At 40.9% G+C, this 25014-nt stretch overlaps 1 protein-coding gene across 3 annotated transcripts in view; it reads right to left on the minus strand.

Annotated features, from left to right (window-relative positions):
* LOC122559039 (protein FAM107B) overlaps window positions 1–22674 on the minus strand; it is a 213864-nt gene extending 191190 nt beyond the window's left edge. The window contains exons 1-2 of one of the 3 annotated variants that reach the window (XM_043708195.2): window positions 22657–22674; window positions 4897–5155 (exon numbers count right to left, since the gene is read on the minus strand). In XM_043708195.2, coding sequence (XP_043564130.1) covers window positions 4897–4920 — 24 coding nt within the window. In that variant the 5' untranslated portion in view covers window positions 4921–5155; window positions 22657–22674. Of the gene's footprint in view, window positions 1–4896; window positions 5156–12481; window positions 12598–12617; window positions 12991–22656 lie in introns of those variants that run through there. The other 2 variants (XM_087994362.1, XM_087994363.1) reach the window with 2 other exon arrangements.
* Between the last annotated feature and the right edge of the window lie 2340 nt (window positions 22675–25014).

Consider the following 25014-nt stretch of genomic DNA (forward strand, 5'->3'; position numbering starts at 1 on the left):
AGAGTCTTCATTTTGAATGAGAGGGGAGCTCAGCCCGTCAGTATAAAAGACAAATCTGAAGAAATTGTATCCACCTTCAGTCAGACATGCTGAGTGGATGATCCATTGCAGCATCTGCCTGAGGTCCTCAGGATCACAGATGTTAGTCTTTAACTAATTCAAATCACTCCACACGATATCAAGAAACTGCAAAAGCTATGAGTCATAACATTCCAGTAATAATATTGAAGACCCATGCTCCAGAACTAACTGTGCCCCTAGCCAAGCTGTTCCAGTACAGCTACAACATCTGGATTCTACCCGACAAGGTGGAAAATGGTCCAGGTATGTCCAATACTGAGAAAGTCGAAAAGTCCAACCCAGCCACTTACCACCTTATCAGTCTACTCTCACTCATCAGGAAACTAATGGAAGGAGATGTTGACATGTTATTTAATGGCATTTGCAAATAATAACCTGCTCACAAACACTAGGTTTGAGTTCCATCAGAGACAGTCACCTCCTGATCTCATTATAGCCTTCAAAAACAAAAACAGAAATTGCTGGAAAAGCTCAGCAGGTCTGGCAGCATCTGTCAAGAACTGAGAACAGAGACCTCCGAACTGAGGAAGGGTCACCAGACCCAAAACGTTAACTCTGATTTTTTTCATAGATGCTGTCAGATTTGCTAAGCTTTTCAGCAATTTCTGTTTTTGTTTCTGATTTATAGCATCCGCAGTTCTTTCGGTTCTTATTTCAGCCTTGGTTCAGACAAAGAGCTGAGTTCTAGAGGTGAGGTGAGAGAGACTTAACATCAAGAAAGCAAATGACTGAAGATAAAATCAATGAGTCCTTGCAAAACTGGGGTCAATGGGTATCAGGGGGAAAACTCTCCATGCACCTGACATAGAGGGAGATGGTTGTGGTTTGCTGAAGTTCAATCATCTCAGCCCCAATACATCTCTGCAGGAGTTCCTCAGGGTAGTATTCTAGGTCTAACCATCTTCAGCCCATCATCGACAAGCTTCCCTCCATCATAAGGTTAGAATTGGGAACGTTCACTAGTCAGAAGTGGGCATGTTCGCTGATAATTGCACAATGTTCAGTATCATTCCCGACACAGATTCTTAAACAGTCCTTGTGCATATGAGCTAGTACTGGACAACATCAGAATGGGCTGATAAGTGTAGCAAGTAATATTCACACCACACAAGTGCCAAATAACAGCCATTTCCATCAAGAGAGAATCTGACCACTCTGATTATCAACACCCTGCTAGTAACCATTGACCAGAAGTTGAACTGGACCAGCTATATATGGTTACAAGAGCAGGTCAGAGTTCAGGTATTCTGGGGTGATTAACTCACTTACTTCGCACAAACTCTGTTCAAGGTAGAAGTCAGGAGTAGGATGAAATACTCTCCACTTTCCTGGATGAGTGCAGCTCCAATGACTTCACATCTACAAGATACACAGCAGTAACTCACCAAGGCTCTTTCACTCGCACCTTCAAAACCAATGGTCTCCACCAAGGGCAGCCGGTATATGGAAACACAGCCACATGCAAGTCCTCACTGAATCCGCACATCATCGTGACTTGAAACTATATTGCCTTTCCTTCACTGTCACTAACTCCCTGCAGGTGTCCCTGCATGCCATGGACTACAGAAATTCAGGCTGATAGCTCACCATCATCTTTTCCAAAAAATGTGAACTCCCATGAGTTCAATAAAAAGTATCTAAAGGAAAAGGCACATTTGTATAGCATCTTTAACACAGAGAAATATCTAAAGATATGGAAATACAGTTAGGAAGAGGATGAAAAGTATCTATTGGGAAAGTATGATTATGAGCATTTCTAGAAGCAGTATTGATATATGTGAGGAATTTTAGTTTATAATAAAAACAGGGAACCATTTTGATAAATACTTGTGATTATAAAAATGAGCATTATCAATGTTGCAAAATAAAACACCAATTTCTCTATTGGCCCCAAGAGTCAGTATCAGATCAAACATTCACAAATCAGGTGTAGATGGCCTTGATGCAAAGTGAAGCTTCTTTTGCGAGCCAGAACAAGGTCTGTAATCCTAGACTCTGACTGCAATGCTAACTCAGCTGGACGGTTGGCTTGCGATGCAGAATAACGCCAACAGCCTGGGTTCCATTCCTCTACCATCTGATATTACCGTGAAGGACTCTCCTTCTTAACCTCTCACCTCAGGTGACCCTCAGGTTAAACTGCCACCAGTTGTCTCTCTTTAATGAGAGAGCAGCCCTATGGTCTGGTAGCACACCGGTGACTTTACCTTTACATGTGATGCCTTAGTTATTCATAACCTTGACTGGAATCTCCCTGAATTAGGACACCCATTTGGTAAGTTAAATTGTTTTCACACTGTTGAGCTATATCCAATAGAAACTGGAACAAAACTCTCTAAATTAATTTCAGTTAGAACACTTTGCAGCTGGTTGAGAAAGGAAACTTTTACATTGTTTGGAGCTTGATCTAAACCAAAATATCAGAGGTAAAAAGACAGTATGCTAACTCAATGAATCTACAGTGCTCGGTCTTTTAATTATCATGCATGATGGTCTTAAAAAGCCTATACAGATACTAACAAATTGACAATGTAGTCTTTTTAACAAAATGACTTGCCATCCAATTGTTCATGATGAGTCTGGAGATATGCTGAGTTCATAACCATAAAAATGAAAGTGCAATGTACAACAATTTCTTCTTGTGATACAGGATTCTGTCTTTTAACTGTAAGTTTCCCCTGAATTTATTTGTGACTCTTTTAAATTTATGGTATTTAGTTTAATTCGTCCCATCAAATGTAGCCAATATCTCTGTATCCACCCTTTCAAATCCTTTCATAATTTTAAAGGCTTCTGTTAGGTCACCCCTCAGTTTTGTTCTCTGGAGAACTCTGCCTCTTCAATCTTTCCTGATTGACCATGACTATCAGTCTGAGATATTTTCTAACCAACCTGTTCAGAGATATTATGTCACACCTCTGAAGCAGGTGGAATTTGAATCTAGGCCTCTTGGTTCAGAGGTAGGGATACTACACTGCACCACAAGACCCTTAATATTCAGTTGGAGGTATGCTGAATTAATTGACCTCAATTGGGATATGTCCGTTACAAGTGACTTTAGCACATGTAAATGGCAAAAGTTCTCACTCCTAATTATTACCTAAGAAACAATGACCTTGCAAGATCCACCATCTACAATGTATATTTTTAAACGATTCATTGAAAGGTTGTGGGTGTTGCTGGCTGTGTTGTTTATTGACCATTCCTAATTGTCATTGTGAAGCTGGTAAAGAGCTGCTTTCTTCAGCTGCTGCAGTCAATTTGTTGTAGGGGCACCCATAATACAATTAGGGAAGGAGTTGCAGGATTTTGACTCAGGTTTTGAATGACAGATTGAGATGACTAACCTCCAATAACCACATTATTTTCTTCTGTGCTAGTTTTCTCTGGATTCCCATGGACTTCAGTTTTATTAGGGCTCCTTAGTGCCACACTCAGTCAAATTTTGCCTTGATGTCAAGGGCAGTCATGTCTGGAGTTCAGCCTTTTTTCAACCATGTTTGGATCAAGGTTATAATGAGTTCGGGATTTGAGTGGCCCTGATAGAACCTAAACTGAGTATCAGTGAGCAGGTTAATCTTTAGGAAGTGCCACTGTTAGCACTGTTGGGAGGACCCCTTTCATCACTTTGTCAATAGTTGAGAATACATTGATAAGCAATTGCATTTGTCCTACTTTGTGTGTACAGGTCAGACCTGGGTAATTTGCCACATTGCCAGATAGGTATCAGTATTGTAGTTCTACTGAAACCGCTTCGTTTAGCACGTTCTAGAGTACAAGACGGCAGTACTATTGCAGGAACATTGTCAGGGCCCACAGCCTTTGCAGTCTTCTTCTGTTTCGTGATATCTTTTGGAGTGAATTAAATTCATTGATGCCTGGTATCTGTAATGTTGGGGAGGTCAGGAAGAGGCCAAAATAGATTTGGCTGAAGATAAATACATTTTGAACATAAACAGCAGCCACTCAGCTTTCAAATTACATCGAGCATGAGCCAAAGTAGATAGGATAAATTCGTGCCTCAAGTTTTCTCTTTCGCTTCTCCTGAAGCATTACTTACTCGCAGGGTACAGTTTCACATGCATGAACCACTCTAGTATCTTGCCCAGTCATCTACTCTTTGACAGTGTATGTTCTGGGATAAGTGATCCTGTGGTCAGTCAACATCTGAACTCCAGAAATAGTCAATTTTGTTCAATCTATGAGCAGCTATACCACCCTACCAGTGGCCAAATGGAAAGCAGCCAACTCAACAGAATCTTCTTGCCCTTTTTGTCAAATACTCACTGTCTTACAATCACACTATTTTGGGAAGCTCTATTGTAGTAAGATCTATGCCAGTAAGATAAGAATTGCAAGTATAGGTCCAATGTTAGATTATTAATATTCTAACTCAGGGTTTTCAATACCCACAATCTTTCCTGTTTCCTATACCACACATTTAAATGTGCCCAATCTGTTACATTGGATAAAACCAGACAATAAGGCAAAGTATGAGAAAAAAATAGATCAGGGAAGAATCAATGTTTTTACTGATAAACATAAATAAAACCCGTACTTCATTTGTGTTAATCATTTAAACTGAACATGCTTAAAGCAATGCAATCCCACAACTTACTTCTCTATTTTCAGATAACAATCAGTTTATTTCAGTTCTTCTTGGCAGCTGGTACTTAACTTCAATATAGGCAATCATTCACAATCAGCACATAAGATATTAGTAGTGTAGTCCCATATTTTATGTGCTGCTAAGAGTTCTGACCCCTCTTTCATTATGTAAAATGATAAATCAAGATGAGGAACAAAGGACTCTACCTTTTTGCCATGAGCTGCTCCCATGTTGATGGTTTTGCTCACTCCTCTGTAGGTTCTGCTGCAGTTTCCCCTGAACAATATCCTTTTCTGTCTGGACTCCCCGTACTGTTCTCTTTCTGCAAGAGGAGCTGCTTGCACAATGTGCGAGGAGGCACAGACTGCAGCAGGCAGGCAGGAGATGTGAAAACACGCAGCTCTGGCACCTTGACAACTCTTCCACAGAACCAAGGCTTTACTAATTCAGCAGAATGGCAAAGACCTGGCATGGAGAAGCCAAAAAAAAGTATTTAAGAGTCTAACCAATTTACAAAATAAATTAACAAAGCAAAACACTGCAATACAATACTGATTGACACAAGTATTTCTCTCTTCAGTCCACAGCAAGCTGTAGTGTGTGCCCTCTAAAGCTTTAGTACTGAATAAAGATTACATTAATTGCTCATGACACCATGTGATGATGTTCAGAGCACATCGATGGCTTTACATTGAATGTGACAATCCTACAATGCCTCGTTACTACACAAAGAAGGTGCTCCTGCTGGGAAGGGCTTATGCCCGAAACGTCGATTCTCCTGTTCCTTGGATGCTGCCTGACCTGCTGCGCTTTTCCAGCAACACATTTTCAGCTCTGATCTCCAGCATCTGCAGTCCTCACTTTCTCCTCCTGCTGGATTGGCCTGGGTCTTCCTACATATACGTTTGGTGCTCTTCCAAGCAGTAATGCCATCCATTTTAGTATTTCACATAGATTCATGTACCCAAAAACTGTTGAACAACTACTGGTGCTATGTTACAGCTAAACAGTTTTTGAACTCTAGCTCAAAATCCTTTTAATCTCCAGTTGACCATCAACTGAGTTACATGAATAGTCATTTGAATGAATTGCAATGTTGCCATTTCATTGCTTAAACCAGGGTTTTTGTTAAATGGGTTCGAATTTCTGAATTGCAAAATCAAAGTTGTACTAATTGGATGGATGCAAGAATCACATAAAAATAGACATATTTACACATCTTAACTATTGGTATAGAGATTCAAAAGAAGTTACAAGGAACATTTTAGTTTTCTTTTCTCAAAACCAAGGCCTCCGATTTTACTTCAGACCATGCCAACCAGCACTTTATTTTTCTGTAATGTCCAATGGGATTAAGTCAACTCTTTGCATTAATATTTATATCATTGCTTACTTTGGAAATAAACTGTCCAAAACCAGCTACAATCAGAATTTCTTACCAGCAGCTTCTTTTATTAATTGGGCATCTTTTCAAGGGCAAAATAATGTAACCATTGGTGATTAGAAAAATTAGTTTTGCAAGAATGTAAAGTAGATGTGTGACTTACACTAAGCCTTGCTCTCAATCTGAAATTCTGAACAAAGGCAAGAGAGGATTGATAAATGGTGTAAGCTTTTCTCAAACATCATGCTCCCTCCCCCCATCCCAAATATCCTCACCCGTATACTCATTATCAGCGGGACAGTCAACGTTTCATTTTATTTAGTTATTATGATCTGATAACTATTTGGATTTTGTATGAAAGTTCAGCATGAATTTTAGAATTGCACTGACCTAGTTAGTGTGTTACAATGTGTGTGGTCTGTAAGTCAGTGTCATTTTCAACTCTGATGTCCAAACATTGATCTGTTTGGACATCAGAGTGGATTGTGAATTGTCTGCCCATTGTCTGCCCTATGGATATCAATGGGATGACTTTCACACAGTTTCTACAATGGATGGGCAACTTTCTCCAAGTGGTAGAGATGAAATTTAACCTCGTTGAATTTCAGGTGGTATAACTTGCATCACAAGGTGGTTAGCACTGTTGCCTCACAATGCCAGGGATCCAGGCTTGATTCCGTCCTTGGTGACTGTATGGAATTTGCACTTTCTCCCCATGTCCATGTGGGTTTCCTCAGATTTCCTCCCACTGTCAAAAGATTTACAGTTTAAGTGGATCAGCCATGCTAAATTGCCCATGGTATCCAGGGATATGCAGGCTAGGTGAATTAGCCATGGGAAACACGGGGTTACAGGGATGGCTGGGTCTGGGTGGGATGCTCTTTGGAGGGTCAGTGTGGACTAAATGGGCCAAATAGCCTGCTTCTGCACTGTAGGGATTCTATGATTCTAAGGGAATCCAAGCTGAGAGCTTTAGATAAACAAACTGAGGCAGGGCATTGGGATACTGTACCCTAGCTTCAATCTATGTTTACTCAAGCCTGGCCCTTATCAGGATCTTATGCCACTGAAGGAGGCCATTTGAGCCATCATGTCTGCACTGCTTCTTCAAAGGAGACCACTCCCACCTTGTTCAACCTATCCTCAAAACTGAAACGATTCTTCGAAATTGCTGCTGCACAAACAGGAGAGTGTAACTTGCCAAATGATCTTAAACAAATTGAAAACATTTTGGAGACTGGTATTACTCTTAAAGAAAAAAAACAATTAACAATCTTTTCTGCGGAAATAGTTCAATATTCATGAGAATTTCTTTCCTGCACATTTTACACATGGAGACCCCAACCTGTAAACTGTAATGTTCCATTTACTTTGATTCAGTCAGACCACCAAAATATTCCCTTTGAGTATTAATATCAGAGAATGAAAATCCAGCACTGATTCTTTCTATTTTGCCCATAGCTAATATTTTAGAACTCTATGAACAAATGTGATAATAGAAAAGCCTTTGTGATGATTGACCAGAAACTTGTAGTGTATAACAAATGTAATTTCTAAACAAAGCCAATCATATAATCATCTGCCTGAAGATCTTGTGGTGCAATGGTATTGTCCCTATGTCTGAGCCAAAAGGCATATCGCACCATGTCTCAGTAGTTTGATTTACATAACTATAATCAATTTCCTTTGGATGACATAAAATAAAACAGCTAGTTTGAACTTTGTATAATTACTTAGCAAAACCACAGGACAGGGAGAAACTTGGAGTAATAATAATCCCTCAAAATGTTTAGTTTGCTCTGGCATTGGCAAATCTCTGGTAGCAGGTCATCTATCCATTTGCATTTGTATTTAGGGCATTTTAGGGAAAGGCAGGAGACTGGTTTCAAGTTAAAATGTTCAGAGCCAACGTAGACACAATATGCTAAAAAGCCTCCCTCTGTACTGGAATAATTCTGTGATTTTGTGATAATGAGTGGAAGGAGGGGGTAGACCACTTCCCAGATTGAAAACAGCTCAAACTATTTTTCTACAAGCTATTCACAGCTGTTATTACACACCTCTGGAGCAGGTATGGGGAATAGGCCAATTGAGACCAGTAAGTGGATAATTCATGTTCACTTAAGGGCCTCATCAGCCAGTGTTAGGACAAACCCAGGCTGGAGGTAAGCTTGTTGCTAAGCAATGTGCACGACAGCTAAAACTGTGTGGCTGGCTTGTCAGCCAATGGGAGGAGGTCACTTGATCAATGGCACTGAGGGCCTGACTGTAGGGCTCGACAGCAGGAAGTGGGGTCGATACAGAAAGCTACCCCCTGCCTTTTCAGCCAACTCCTCTACCCATGACCTCTGCTCCATGAACCTCCTCCAGATATTACTGATCTCTGGTCAAGGTTGCTTCATAATCCTGAGACTTGGTTGAAGGTTTGTCCTGAAACAGACACTGTCTTCCCTGCTGTGCTATCTGGGCACAGGAGTCATTGACATCTTGGTGGGTGAGATTTCTGCCCTGTGGTCCTGATTCTAGGTGAGGGCTTGCTGGAGACCTCACTGCTTCCTGTTTATGCTTTGGTACAACAGGTTTAATTGGACGCACACTAGCTTTCACCTGATGAAGAAGCATCGTTCCAAAAGCTAGTGTGCTTCCAATTAAACCTGTTGGACTATAACCTGGTGTTGTGTGATTTTTAACTTTGTACACCCCCAGTCCAACACCGGCATCTCCAAATCATGGTTTGGTAGGCCTCCCTGGAAAGGGACATTGTTGGCTTTCCAACTAGCAGGCAAGATCTGGTTGATAGCAACCTTCAGGTAATCCCTGATGTAGGAACTAAAATGACATGTATTAAAGAATTTTTGTATAATGCAAGTGACCATATTAATGAATGGATTCCCTCTTCACTTTAGGACATCTGCACATTAATTTGCATATTCATGGTTGCCAGATAAAAATGGCTAAAACAAAACTGAAGTTCTCTTTAATTTGCTTCCTTTAAACAAAAAACTGGTTTAACATTATCAGTCTCATCAAAACACAGCACTCCTGTTCTTTAACCTGCAGAGGAGGTTTCCACTTTCTTACGGTGAAGCTCTTGATAATGAAAGTGTGGGAGTTAAGATCCTGGTGATTCATTTCTGATGTAACCAAATGAAAGTAACTCTATAGCATGTTTATTGATAAAATATTGTAATATACTACACAAGGGCAAATGTAAAACTGGTGAAGGCAGAGTCAAAAAGTAAGTGTTCATAGTCAGGCAACTGCAAAACATATTCCTAATTTCCATTTTAAAAGACAGTGATTCCAAAATTATTCACATTGGTGAGTTTGGATTCAACTTTGTTTGAATACGTTGTTTTTGGTTTTAGACAAACAGCTGGAGGAATCTTTTATCAATCTTGTTCTTCTTCTGCCCTGGGGACAGCTACCACCCCTGAGCATCTTTGTATTGATCCTGTTACTGTGATATGAGCAAGGTTTAGCATCTGGATGTAGGTTTGCTCGCTGAGTTGGAAGATTCATTTTCAGACATTTTGTCACCATACAAATAAATAGGGGCTCCCAAACATATAAATAGAAAGCAAGAACTACCGGCAGTGCTTCGTCCAGAGTCTCATTGAAGATGTTACCTAGTATGGTGATGAAACGTCTGAAAATGAACCTTCCAGCTCAGTGAGCAAACCTACATTCAAAACCTCACCCTGAGCTACAAATCTTCTCAAAGCTTGCTCAGGGTTTAGCATTTTTTTTGGAACCATCATAGAATCCCTACAGTGTGGAAATAGGCCATTTGGCCCAACAAGTCCACACCGAACCTCCGAAGACTATCACACCCAGATCCATTCCCCAATATTTCCCATGACTCATGCACCTAATCTACACATCCCTGAACACTATGGGCAATTTAGCATGGCCAGTTCACCTAACCTGCATATCTGTGTACTGTGGGAGGAAACCAGAGCATTCGGAGATAACCTATGCAGACACAGGGAGGATGTGCAAACTCCACACAGACAGTTGCCTGAGGCTGAAATCGAACCTGGATCCCTGGCGCTGTGAGGCAGCAATGCTAACCACTGAGCTAACCACTGAGCCACCGTGCTACCCCAGAGTATTGTCATGCTTCTTCTTCAAGATTTTAAATAGCTTTGGAAATTCTTGTTGAAATTCTCTTCCTTCTCCATTCTAAAATAAACATTCACTGTCACTGAGACTTAGGTGAGTACATTCAGTTTTGCTTAAAAATTAGATTTCTCAGTATATATGTAATGCTCCACTGACATTTTACTAGCTGTGGCCGAATGTCTTGGTAATTTGGCCCCTGTAATTTCTGCACCTTGGACCTATATGTTTATTGATCGGATTCTCACAGACTTCAACCACAGGCAGCTGATTGTCAGTGTTGCAACGTTTGCTTCTATGTTGGGTTTAAATTCTGTTTCAAAGCATTGTACTTTTACACTGATGGTCCAGAATCTGTTTTATTCTCTCTATATTGTCCGTAGAACCGTTGTCTTCACTTTTTGTTCTGGGAGCTTTAACTTCAGGAACTTTTTTCCCTGTTGCATGATTTCCACTTCTCTGGAAATTCCCCATTTTGCAGGACATTTCTTTGTTTTTGAGGGACTGAAGGTGCTGTTAACTTCCAATACTTTCTGAAGAGTCCAATTGGCCACACCTATCAGAGTTCTCATTTCTCGCTGTTACACATTCATTGTGTTGTGGTTCTGTTTTGAACTACAACCTAATATAGGTGATGATTTTGATTCCAAATCTTCCGGCACTTTCCGAGGTTTTTGGAAGGTGACAATGGCATCTTGGGATCTGCCCATTTGACCATGTCAAAAGAAATTCCCCTCCATCATAAAGTCAGAATGAAATGAAAGTCAATTTGTTACAGCATTTCAACAGGTAGATCTGGATGTGTTGTTGTACCTGTACAAGGTATTCAATTTTGAAGATAGTTCATGTTATTGTGATATCGAACTCCATCCCTTTTGTGACTGCCACAGACAGTTTGGTGTGTGAGGCAGTAAGTGGTACACTCGCCTATGGCGGGTATTGCTCCCAAAAATCCTAGTAATTATACCTGACGTGTAATGTCACTGTACTATTGCAATAAATAATCTTGTTAACTAAGAACCATGCCAGTTTTGTAAATACTTTACGGTTGTATATCCTCTTCCACTAACTATTAGACTGGTTCTGGACAAAGTATAGTCTGAAAAAAGGATTTGTAACAGTAAACTACCTCAGTCAATCCTTACTTTGAATCTTATTCTGACAGAGGTGACAGATGCCATGAGGTGCTGGTAATGTCAATTAGTGTAATACCACAGCTATTTCAATTATGTCACTTTCTATCCATTGTTTACATTAATTTATCACAATTTATACTAAAAAGGGTGTCATTTTCTTGTCAGGCCAGGTATATTACAAATTCAATGACGGGAAATCATTTCTAATTGATCATTTCAACTATTCATTTTGAAATCACTACACTGAACTGACCAGTGAGTTCCAAGAAGGTTTACAGAAGATTTACAAATGATCACGGCTTAAAGGCCACAAATTTAAAACTCTATGCTATTCCCAAAGACAAGTCAACATTTAAATTTACTGCAAAACTTCGCCAACTAGTTTCAATAGTATTGAGGTGGGAATGAAGAGCTTAATATTTCTGTGATTAACATTAAAGTACACCATATGTCTTGAAATTAGTGATGTGACAATGCTTGGTTTTTTTTCCATGTTGTAACATTCAGAGGCTGTGTAAGCATCTCATTCATTGCTACAAAGAACAAGGAGATAAAGAACAGATACGACATTTGAATTACTAAGGAAGCTAGCAGACCCAAGGCTGAAAGTTGCGATAACAGTAGTCTGCATGAAGTTAAGAATTATAATTGTGTGCTGCAAACCAGTATTGTTGATAGGTTCTTTGGGGAAATCAAGAAGAGCTTATCCCTGGTTTATGCTCAAATAATATATCTGGGCCTTGTTTGAACCACACAGACTTGAGAGTGGTTATTTTTCACAATACTATTTTCTGTCACAAAAGCCAGGTTGTTTAAAACTTGGAAAAACATCTCCAAATGTTCTAATCTATGATATGTCAAAATGACATCAGTGCCTAGCACACAAGGAACTGGTTAACTTGTTCCAAGGAACAAATACAGTAGTTGCACCTTTATTAAGAGAGCATACATTTTAATTAGGCTTTATTCCTTCAGAAATGGAAAGCAGCTACATCAGGACAATTTTTGCTAGTTTTAACATACAGGATAAATCACCATGACAATCATTTCACGATGTGCTGGATACTGACATCACCACAAACTAACCAGATAACTCCCCTGCAATAGAATAACAGATATCAGATTCTGTTTTGCAATGAGGTTACATACCTTTTCTTCTTTATTAACTGAACAGGCTCAGTTTTAAATTGAATCATCTGACATGAAATAATGAAGTTGGTTGCCCAAGAGCTTCAGTGATACAGCTGATGCCAGAGTTCTTATGGTGTAGTTGTAATGTCCTTACCTGTGAGCCAGAGGGTTCAGGTTCAAGTCCCACTTACTCCCGAGGTGGCATATTCCACATCATAAAAAAAGCGGTCGCTATTCCAATTCTGACAATGTTGATGATTTGAAGCATCTGCTGTTTCAGGTGATTGGCTGATTTTACAAAAGCAAATCAGAGTCAGCACTCTCAATTGCAAATCCAGATGTAAAATGGTTTGAATTTTGCCATGCTGCCACCTCAGAATGTACGCCGGTGAGTGGAACCTTCCTGACTAACATTTACCTTCCGCTCATCAGGATATCCGAATCTGGTCAACCTGAGTCCCATCAAGTGCAGAGATCAAGCAAGATTCAAAACTGTCCTCACTGGATAAAGGTACAACTTAGGTAGGGAGAAACTATAAACGTTTAAAGCTTCCCTTCCTGTCATGCTTTATGAAGTCAGCTGATCTCAGCTGGTGTTGGGCCAGGAATCTGATATTGAGCTCAGCAGGGAGGGGCTAGGGAGGCAGAATAAAATCATCTGTGTTTACTAACTACTTGGTACACACACATGTGATTGTTGGGTGAGAGAAGGTGCAGTTTCACAGTTTCACCTTTCACAACAGAATTTTATTCGATTGTTCTGTACCTCCTTGGTGTGGCATATTTCTTTATCATTTCCAACTAGCTACATGACTAATCCTGATTCAAGAGTGTAGAAAAAGATGCCAAAGAGTAAGACTAGACTTACCTAAAAACAGGATGTTAACCTGGTGACACTTCAAATAGGACTACGTGTATGCTAAACAGCAAAAGCAGCAGGTTCTAGATAGAGCTAAGCAATCCCTTAACCAATGGATCAGATCAAAGCTCTACCAGCTGTGAATGGTGGTGAATTAAACAACTAACAGGAAAAGGAGATTCCCTAAACATTTTCAGCAATGATGGCAAACCCTATGTTGTGTAAGATAAGGGTGAAACAATTGGAATTATCTTCAGTCAGAAATGCTGAGTAGATGACCAACTTCTCCTCATCTTCCTCAGGTTTCCCCAATCGCCAATGTAATTGGTCCATGCCATATGATAAAGCAATAGCTGAACACACTTGATAAAGACTAAAGGTCCTGATGATGTCTTGGGTGATGTTCTGAAGAATTGTGTTCCAGAAGTGTTTGTATTTCTAGCCGAATTTTTCAAGTACAGCTACAATACTGCTAGTTTTCTTACAAAGTGAAAAAAGAATTGCTTGGATCTTTAAGCAAGCCAAATCCAATGCATCAATTATGGTCCTGTCTAGCTACTCTCAATTATCAGCAAAGTGATCAAAGGTGTTATCAATGGTGCGACTGAGTGACATTTGCTCACTAATAACAAATTCACTGGCTCTGACATTGAGATCTGCCAGGAATACTTAGCTCCAGATCTCATTACAATCCTGGTTCATTGGTGAACAAAAAACCCAAACTACAGAGGCAGGGTAAAAGGAAACTTTCCTTGACCTAAAGCACATTCGACCAAAAGGAGCCCTATCATGTTTAAATTTGTCGGAAGTCAGGGGGAAATTCTCCACTGGCTCAAGTCTTACAAGATAGCTTTTAGTCGTTTCAGTCCAATCATCTCAATCCAGGACATCACTGCAGGAGTTGTTTTGTCCCAGGCTCGACCATCTTCAACTCTTGCACTGAAGAAATGGAGATGCTCACAATTCCTCAGCAGATGAATCAGTCTGTGCTAACATGCAGCAGCTTTAGGTAAAATCTAGGGTTGGGCTTATAACTGGGACTGTAACATTTATAGCTGACGAATGCTGGACAACGGGCTTCTTCAACAAGGGAGTGTAACCATCTCCCCTTAACATTTAATGCTGCATAATCACTACTGAAGTCCCTAATCAATACTCTAGAGTTCACTCGTGAAAAGAAATGTAATTGGGTAAGGTGTGAATACGGTGTTTACAACTGCAGGTATTGGCTAGAAACTTTGTGGTGAGTAACTCACCAACTGACTCCTCAAAGCTTGCCCACCATCTACAGGGCCCAAGTCAGGAGTGTGATGGGATCCTCTCCACTTCCCTGGGTGAATGCAGTTTTAAAAACATGGAAGAAACTCAACAGCATCTGATTATCAGCCAGTTGATCAGAAGCCCATCCACCAACTAACAAATCCACTCCCTCTGCCTCCACACAGTATGGCTGCAATGTGCATCATCTCCCAAAGGCTTCCTCAGCATCTTCCAAACCTGTGACCTTTACAAGGAGAGCAAATCATGTGGGAACACTACCACTTGCCATCTTCCCCTTCACTCCCAGGCCATCTTGACCTAGAACTATACGGGTGTAACTTTATCATTATTCAGTGACAGTGCTCCCTGTGAATGACAGTGATTGAAGAATGTAGTTCATCCCCATCTTTTTTTAAGGTAATTAGAGATGAACAATAAATGCTCACCTTGGCAGTGAAGTCCACATCCCTTGAATCGATTCCGGTGCCATCTGGAATCGGCTGGTAGGGCCATGTTCAAACAATCCTCAGGTACTTTGGATAAGTACACCACCACCATCACAAACTTTATCAGCAAGTGTGTGGAGGACTGTATACCGAGGAAGTCAATCCGGGTATTCCTCAACAGGAAACCCTGGATAAATCAGGACGTACAAAACCTGCTGAAAACCAGGAGTGAGGCCTTCAGATCAGGAGACCCACTCAAATATCAAGAAGCCAAGTATGACCTTCGAAGAGCCATTAAGACAACCAAGGACCCATACTGACCCAAACTAGAGACCCAGACAGATACCCAGCAACTACGGCAAGGTCTGAATGACATCACAGCTTCTAAAAAGAGACAGTGCAAGATAGTAGACGATGACATATCCCTCCCAGGTCGTCTCAACGCCTCCTATGCTCACTTTGAGCAGAATTTCAGTGGAGAGGTAATACCTATTCCAACAAGTCCTGACGAACCTATCCCTACAGTCACTGCATCAGAGGTCAGATCAGTTTTCCTTCATGTGAATCCAAGGAAAGCGATGGGACCAGACGAGTACCAGGCCGTGCACTCACAGCATGCACTGGTCAACTGGCAGAGGTCTTCTCTGACATCTTCAACCTCTCCCTGCAGCAGGCCACTGTCCCTGCCTGTTTCAAGAGTGTCAACATCATCCCTGTACCTAAGAAGGCTCATACAGCGTGTCTCAATGACTACCACCCAGTGGCCCTAACTTTGGTGGTCATGAAGTGCTTTGAAAGGCTAGTCATGGCATTAATTGACTCCAGCCTCCTCACTACTCTTGACTCACTCCAACTTGCCTATCGGACCAACTGATCCATGTCAGATGCCATATTACTTGCACTTCTCTTCTCCCTAGAACATCTTGACACCAAGAACAGCTCCGTAAGAATCCTTCTCATTGACTACAGTTCAGCCTTCAACACTATTATCCCCCCGAGACTGATTACTAAACTCAGTGACCTTGAACTAAGCCCCACTCTCTGTAACTGGATCCTCAGTTTCCTGACCCATAGGCCACAATCAGTGAAGAGTGGGGACAATATTTCATCCTCACAAACACTCAACACTGGACCCCCCCAGGGGTGAGTACTCACCCCCCTACTGTACTCACTGTATACCCATGGCTGTGTTGCCAAATACCAGACTCATGCCATTTACAACTTTGCTGATGACACCACTATAGTCTGTCGAATCTCAGATGGTGATGAAACAGACTACAGACGGGTGGTGGAGGACCTGGAAAAATTGTGCACTGAGAACAACCTAGCTCTCAATGCCAGCAAAACCAAAGAATCATTATTGAGTTAGCAGCAGGACGAACAACTGAGCCACTGTGCTGCCCCATACCGTGGGTGGTTTAACAAAAAAAAACTTCCCCAGAAAGGCATCCATTCAGGTAAGGGTAGAAATCATGTGCTGTTGATAAATCTGGGTCTTTTTAGTAATTTTCTCTGATCCACAAATTAGGTCTAATCTCCATGAACAAATCGGTATTGGTACTGGAGTGTTTTTGTCTGGCTTGGGAAGAGTTTAGTCAGTGAGGTCCTCCTACAGTTTTGTATATTTTTAAAAACCTAAATAACAGAGGTCAAACAACATTCTGTCCACTGCAAGCCCCCTCTCTAAAAAGCCAGTGAAAGGGTGCTTTGATTTTGTTTTTGCCTGGTGAATGATGTCACAGCTGCCTTTAGCAACAGAGCCTCATGACCATGAGATTGATAGATGGAAGACCAGCCCATCATGTCTGTTACAAGCCTTCCACCCACAGATTGCAAATTCCAGCGGCAGTCTGGATTGTATTTAAAAACTGAATGCACCTTTTCAAAGGAGGCCTCACCGTATGAAGCGAAATACTGGTGCAAGTTGTCAAAGAAAATGCAAATATTTTATGATGGCTGGTTTCCAAGCTATTAGATACCTCCCCAGAGATGCTGCTGCCAGGCAGGAGGATCAGGAGTGAAGTTCTTTTTTCCCCCAAATGGAAAGAAATCCAACTCTCTTGAACAAAGCATAACTGACGGTCACACAACAGTGAGCAGAGAACCTGGATCCAGTACCAGAAAAGATTCAATGACTTTTGTGTGTCGGGGAAGCCAAACACAGTTTCTCCCATTTCTTATTGTGCACCTGTTCACAGTGCATCTCCTTCCATAAGACAATTAAATAAAGGAACAAAAGGAGGCCATTCAGCCCCTCAAGCCTGCTCTACCATTCAGGTGGACCATGGCTGATCCAACATTCCTCACACCCATTCTCCCTCTGTCTATCTAAACCTAGAAGCTTTAAATATACACACGGACTCTGCACCCACAGCTCTCTGTCGCAAACCCACGAGAGAAGAAATTCTTCTTGATCTCAGTTTTAAATTAGTGCCCCTTTATTCTAAGATATGTCTTCTGGTCCTGAACTCTCCCATGAAGGGAAACATCTTCCCAGCATTTACCCTGTCAAGTTCTTAAGAACCCTACATATTTCAATGAGATCATCTCTCATTCTTCTAAACTCCAGTGAGCAGAGTCCCAACCTATTTAACTATTGCTCATAAGACAATCAAATAGCATCCTAGTGAAATTTTGTGAACTGCCTCCAATGAAATGATATCCTTCCTTAAAAAAAGGCCAAAACTGCTCACAACACTTGAGATATTACTTACCTTGTAAGTAAGGTTTCCTTACTCTTATCTGCCAATCCCATTGAAATAAGGGCTAACATTCCCTTAGCCTTCCTGATTACCTGCTAACACCTGTGTGCTAGCTTTCTGTGTTTCATGCACAAGAACCTGCAAGTCCCTTTGTGTTGCAGCTTTCTGCAGTTTTTCCTCAACATAAATAATATTCTGTTTTTTTATTCTCACTTCTAAAATAAGCAACTTCGCACATTATGCTCCATTTGCTAACTTCTTGCCCACTTAATTAACCTATCAATATCTCACCACAAACTAGAAAGGGTTTGTATCACCCTATTTTAGTGTCATCGGCAAATTTGGCTACTGTATGTTCACTTCCATCTTCCAAGTTATGAATCTATATTGTAAACAGTTCCGGTCTCGGCACCAACCCCTGTGGAACCCAACTGGTCACAGGTTGCCAACCTGAGAAAGAACCCCTTATCCCCACTTGCTGTTTCCTGCCCATGAGCCAATTCTCTATCCATGCCAATACACTACCTCCAACACAGTGTGCCTTATTATATGACTTAACCTTTAGTGATGTATCTTGTTGAATGCCTTCTGGAAGTTCAAATACAAGACATCCACTGGTTCTGATTCACTCTGCCTGAGACTTCCTTAAAAAACTCTAATATATTGGTCTGACACAATATCTCTGTAGCTACCTCTTTTAGAATCCTAGGATGCAAACCAACTGGGCCAGGAACATATCCGCCTTTAGTGCCATTAGTTTGTCTAATACTACTCCTCAAGTGATGATGATGGTATTTAACTCCCCTCTGTGTATTCTTTAGCTTTAATGGGATGTTCGCAGTATCTTCCAGCATAAAGACTGTGTAACACCTTTGCCATTTTCTTGTTCCTCAAAACCATCTCCCCAGATTCTTTTCTAAGGGGCATATATTTACTTTGACCTCTCTTTTTGGTCCATATATATTTTTAAAGAAGCTCTTGTTGTCAGTTTTTATACTCCTCAGTAATTTTCCCTTGTAGTTTATTGTCTCTTTCTTTACTTTCATTTGTCCACTTTTGCTGAATTCTGATTTTATCCCAGTCTTCAGGACTATCACTGACTTTAGCCTTCTTATATACTTTCTCTTGTAATTTAATGGTCTCATAGAATCATACAGCAAAGATACAAACCCTTTGGTTGAACTCATGCTGACCAAATTTCCCAAACCAAACCATTCCCACTTGCCTGCGTTTGGCCAATATTCCTCTAAATCTTTCCTTTTCATGTACCGGTCCAAATGTCTTTTAAATGTAGTAACTGTACCTGCATCCACCACTGTCAGTTCATTCCACATGCAGTGTCTCATGTAGGTGGTGCATACTGCTGATATTATGTGTCAGTGATTAAGAAAGTGATTGCTGAAGATAGTGGATAGTGTGTTAATCAGTTGGGCTGCTTTGTCCTGGATGGTGTCAAACTTATTCAATGTGGTTGAAGAAGCACTCATCCAGGCATTTGGGAGATTAAATGATAGTGATGCCATCAAATGTCATAGAATGACTGTTAGATTCTCTCTTGTTGAAGTTGGTCATTGCTTTTGACACTTGTGTAGTAGGAATATTATGCACCACTGCAAACCTGGATGTTGTCCACATCTTGCTCTATATGGACACAGACTGCTTCAATGTCTAAGTTGTTGAATATTACGCAGCAATTATTGAACATCTCCAACGTCTAACCTTATTATGGAAGGAATGACATGATGAAACATGGAAAAGAGGAGGAGTAGCCCATTTGGCTCTTCAAACCTGCTCTGCCATTCAACATTATCATGGCTGGTCATCCAACTCAGTATCCTGTATCTGCTTGCTCCCCACACCTTTTGATCCCTTTAGCCCTACATTATCTCCTTCCTGACAACATTCACCTTTTTGGCCTCAACTACTTAGTGTGGCAGAGAATTCCATAGTTCACCATTCTCAGAGTGAAGACATTTCTCCTCATCTCATTCCTAAATGGCTTTCCCTATGTCTTTAGGCTGTAACCCCTGGTTCAGGACTCCCTGGTCATCAGGAACATCCTTCCTGAATTTACCCTGACTAGTCCCATGAGAATTTTATAGGTTTTTGTGAGATCATGTCGCATTCATCTAAGGTTCATTGAAAATAGTCCTACATCACTCCTGCATCCCAGGAATCAGTCAGGAAAACGTTTATTGCACTCCCTCTAGAGCCAGAACATCCTTCCTCAGGTAAGGAGACCAAAACTGTACACAATATTCCAGGTGTGGCTTCACCAAGGCCCTGCTCCTGTAATGAAATCCTTTTGCTAAAAAGACCAACACACCATTTGCCTTCTTTATTGCCTGCTGCACCTGCATGCTAACTTTCAGCAATTGTGTACAAGGGCACCCAGGTCTTGTAACAACCCCCTTTTTCCAATCCCATATACCAGGAGAGGTGGCGGGGCTGCAGTGGTGAACAAATGGATGGAGTTCAAGACACGAGAGTTTCATTGCCTTGTGCACAACTCAACCCACCACATTAATATTTTGGTTGCAATTTTACCAAACTTGCCAAACAAACTAGCCTTCATGATAATGTGACATGGAAACTAGAATGAGTTCTTCATGGGGTCAACTCACTGCAAACTTCAAATGACCTCCATAGTGCATCAACATCAGGACAGCAGGGTACCTTCCATGGCACTGACCACACATGGTCACACATTTGCATCTGACATCTGCCAGCCCTATGACCCCTGTGGGCACATGTCCCAATCCACTTACAAGATGCTTCTGTATTTCAATGTTATCCCTTGGCATGTACTGGAACTATCATTGAAATACTGCAGCAAGAACATGTTACATTCAGGGATACACACCCAGTTCATGAATTGGACCAGGCTGCATCTTCAAGCTCTTTGTTTGTTGACAGACTTCTCACTCACTCTGACTGACCTGGATGTTCACATCATCCCTGTCTTGCATTGTCTAACATCTGTGGCCAGCCATGGTTAGTTTATCCCTTTCTTAGAATCTTTTCTTCTTACTGGAAGTAGTGATCATAACATGATAGAATTTAATGTGCAATTCAAGAGTGAGAAACTTGGATTGGAAACATCTGTGTTTAACTTAAAATAAGGAGACTTTTGGTGAGAGTTACTGATGACCTCCTTACGTGTCTGCTACTGCTTGCTTACTATCATTTCTGTGAATCTATCTGCCCAGTACACTTTCGCATACTCCACCTTTATTTCATGGTAATTCTCCTTATTTGAGTTAAACACAGATGTTCTGATCCAAGTTTCTCACTCTTGAATTGCACATTAAATTCTATCATGTTATGATCACTACTTCCTTGTGGATCCTTTACCTAAATGTCATGTATTAAACCTGCCTCGTTACCCATTATGAGATCCAAGATAGCCTGCAGTCTGGTTGGCTCCATTACATAATCCTATGAGAAATTATCCCTCATGCAATCCATGAATTTGTTGTTGCAGCTACACTTTTCAATTTGATTAACCTAATCAACAATCTCTCCATTAATGTCAGCAAAATGAAGGTAATTGACTTCAGGAAACAAAATGGAGGGCACACTCCTGACTGTACCAATGGTGCTGAAGTGGAGATGGTCGAGAACTTCAAGTTCCTAGGAGTAAGTATCACCAACAATGTATTCTGGTTCATCCACGCTGACGCTATTGTCAAGAAAGCCACCGATGCCTCTACTTCCTCTGAAGGTTAAGGAAGTTCAGCATGTCCACAATGACTCTTACCAATTTTTTATAGATGCACCATAGAAAGCATCCCATTTGGATGCATCACAGCCTGGTAATGACAACCACTCTGCCCAAGATGGAAAGGAATCACAGAGAGTTGTGAACGTAGCCCAGTTCATCACAAAAACTATCTTTCCTTCCATTGACTCTGTCTACACTTCCAATTGCCTCAGAAAATCAGCCAATATAATCAAAGACCCTCCCACCCCGGTTATAATCTCTTCTACCTTCTTTCATCAGGCAGAGGAAAGAAAAGTTTGAAAACATCTCACAACAGATTTAAGGACAGCTTCTTCCCCACTGTTATCAGACTTATTAATGGACCTCTCATATATTAGAGTTGATCTTTCTCTGCACCTTTGGTTTTGCTGTAACATTATGTTTGGTATCTGTTTTATTACTCTGATATACTTAAGCACACAAAAAACAATACTTTTCACTCTATCTCAGTTCATGCGTCAATAATAAATCAAAACAAAACGAAGGTTAAAGTTACCCATAATTATTGCTCTGTTCTTTATACATTCTCTATTAATTGTTGATTAAAGGTTTTCTGACAGAGTGGCCACAGTTTAGGGGTCTGTACACTATATCCACCAATATCTTCTTTCCCTGTTGCTTTTGTACTTCCAGCCAATGAACTCTACATCATCCGAGCCTAGATCATCTCTCACAACTATCCTCATGTTATCTCTTATTAACAGTGTTACCCCATCACCTTTTCCTTCCCTCCTATCTCTCCAAAAGGTCAAATATCCTTGCATGCTAAATTCCCAGTTTTGATCTCTTTGTAACTGTTTCTGTAATGGCTAAGGGATCAAATTCATTTACCTTGATTTGCACTTCACTTTGTCTACCTCATTCTGACTGCTTTGTGCATTAAGATACAAAGCCAGTCGTTTTTCTATTATTGAATTTCCCTGCACTTTTTATGGTTCCTTCGTATGACATTCTGTCCCCTCCTTTTATTTTCTGGTAACAATCAACCCCATCGCTAACTTGCAACCATACCTTCTCCTTCACCTTTGATTTTCTAAGTTTTCATGCAACTGAAACCACCTCCCTTCCACTTTCACTACTCCCACCAGTTCACATCTATGCATCTGTTGTTTTTAAACCATGTTCTACCACCTCCAGTCCTTATTGCAGTCATACTCACATACCTCCAGATTCCTTCCTTCGGAATTGCCTCTTCTTATTATTACTGAGGGAGCACACTGTTGGAGGTGCTGTCCTTCAGAGAAGACACTGTACTAAGGCCCCTCTCTCTGCGTAGGTGGATGTAAAAGATCCCATGGCAGTCCTGTCAAGGAAAGCAGGAAAGTTATAATTGGTGTCCTGACCAAAATTATCCCTGTGTCTATTACATAAAACAAATTAATTGGCCCAATATTAACATTTCTGTTTGTAAATGATGGCTGAGCATGTACTGGCTGCCATGTTTCCTGCATTGAAAGAGTTAATACAGTTGAGAAAGGCCTTCATAGGTTGTGAAGTGCTTTGATAAATCCACTGGTTGTGAAATAGTAGCAAGTCCTTTTGTTGATAAGTATGCAAAATTCCAAAATTTACCAAAGATACCAAACTTGGAAGATGTGGCAAACATTGAGGATGCAACTAACTGACTGTAACAGGACATGGAAAAACTGGCCAAATGGACAGAGAAAAGGCAGGTGGAACTTAATGTAAGGGAGGTAGTTGTCCAGAGAGAGAGTCATGGTTTACTAAAGATGTTGAAGCTCTTGTCAAGAGGAAGAAGGCGGCGTATGTGAGGATGAGGCGTGAAGGCTCAGTTAGTGGGCTTGAGAGTTATAAGTTAGCCAGAAAAGATCTAAAGAGTGGTCCAAGAAGAGCCAGGAGAGGACATGAGAAGTTGTTCATGGATAGGATCAAGGAAAACCCTAAAACCTTCTATTGGTAGATCAGGAACAAAATAATGACTAGAGTAAGATTAGGGCTAATCAAAGATAGTCGTGGGAAGTTGTGTGTGGAATCTGAGGACATAAGGGAAGCGCTTAATGAATACTTTTGGAAAAGAGCAATGTTAGTGAGAACACGGAGATACAGGCTGCAAGGTAATATGGGATTGGGGATAACAAAGAAGTATTTTTTGCAATTTTAGAAGATCTGAAAATAGATAAGACCCCTAGGCCAGATGGGATTTATTCTCGGATTCTCTGGGAAGCCAGAGAGGAGATTGCAGAACCTTTGGTTTTGATCTTTTTGTCATCATTGTCAATAGGAGTAGTTCCAGAAACTGGAGGATAGCAAATGTTGTTCCCTTGTTTAAGAAAGGGAGTCAGGACAACCCTGGTAATTATAGGCCAGTGAGCCTTACTTTGTGGGTAAGGTGTTGGAAAAGGTTATAAGAGATAGGATTTATAATCATCTGGAAATGAATATGATTAGAGATAGTCAATACAGTTTGGTCATGCATCACTAACCTTGAGTTCTTCGAAAAGGTGACAAAATAGGTGGATCAAGATAAATCGGTTGATGTGGTGTATATGGACTTTAATAAGGCGTTTGATAAGGTTCCACACTGTAGGCTATTGCACAAAATAGGGATTTTTGGGATTGAAGATGATTTAGCAGTTTGGATCAGAAATTGGCTAGCTGAAAGATGACTCAGGGTGGTAGTTGATGGGAAATGTTCATTCTGGAGTTCAGTTACCAGTGGTGTGCCGCTAGGATCTGTTTTGGGACGACTGCTGCTTGTCATTTTTATAAATGATCTGGATGTGGGCATAGAAGGATGGGTTAGTAAATTTGCAGATGACACGAAGGTAGGCAGAGTTGCGGATAGTGCTGAAGGACTTGTAGATTACAAAGGGACATCGATAAGATGCAGAACTGGGCTGAGAAGTGGCAAATGGAGTTTAATGGAGAAAAGTGTGAGGTATTTCACTTTGGAAGAAGTAACAGGAATGCAGAGTACTGGGCTAATGCTATAATTTTTGGCAGTATAGATGAACAGTGCAAGTTCATTGGTGTCCAAGTGCATAAATCCCTAAAAGTTGCCATCCAGGTTGATAAGGTTGTTAAGAGGCATATGGTGTGTTTATGTTCATTGGTAAGGGAATTGAGTTTAGGAGCCACGAGGTCATGCTTCAGCTGTACAAGACACTGGTAAGGCTGCACCTGGAGTATTGCGTGCAGTTCTGGTCACCGCATTATAGGAAGGATGTGGAAGCTTTGGAAAAGGTTCAGAGGAGATTTACTAGGATGTTGCCTGGTAGGAAGTAGGAAAAAAGACTGAGGGAACTGAAGCTGTCTTCGTTGGAGAGAAGAAAGTTGAGAGGTAACTTAAATCGAGATGTATAAGATAATCAGAGGGTTAGACACAGTGAATAATGACAGCCTTTTTCCTCAGATGGTGAAGGCTAACATGAGGGAACATAGCTTTAAATTGAGGGGTGATAGATTTAGGACAGAATAGTAGGGGTGTGGAATGGTCTGCCGGCAGCAGTAGTAGCCTCACCGACTTTAAGGGTATTTAAATGGGTATTGGACATACATAT

This window comes from Chiloscyllium plagiosum, unplaced genomic scaffold (assembly GCF_037043375.1).
Source record: "Chiloscyllium plagiosum isolate Xiang-an unplaced genomic scaffold, Cpla_swu_hap1 HiC_scaffold_14, whole genome shotgun sequence".
In the NCBI taxonomy this organism is placed as follows: domain Eukaryota; kingdom Metazoa; phylum Chordata; class Chondrichthyes; order Orectolobiformes; family Hemiscylliidae; genus Chiloscyllium; species Chiloscyllium plagiosum.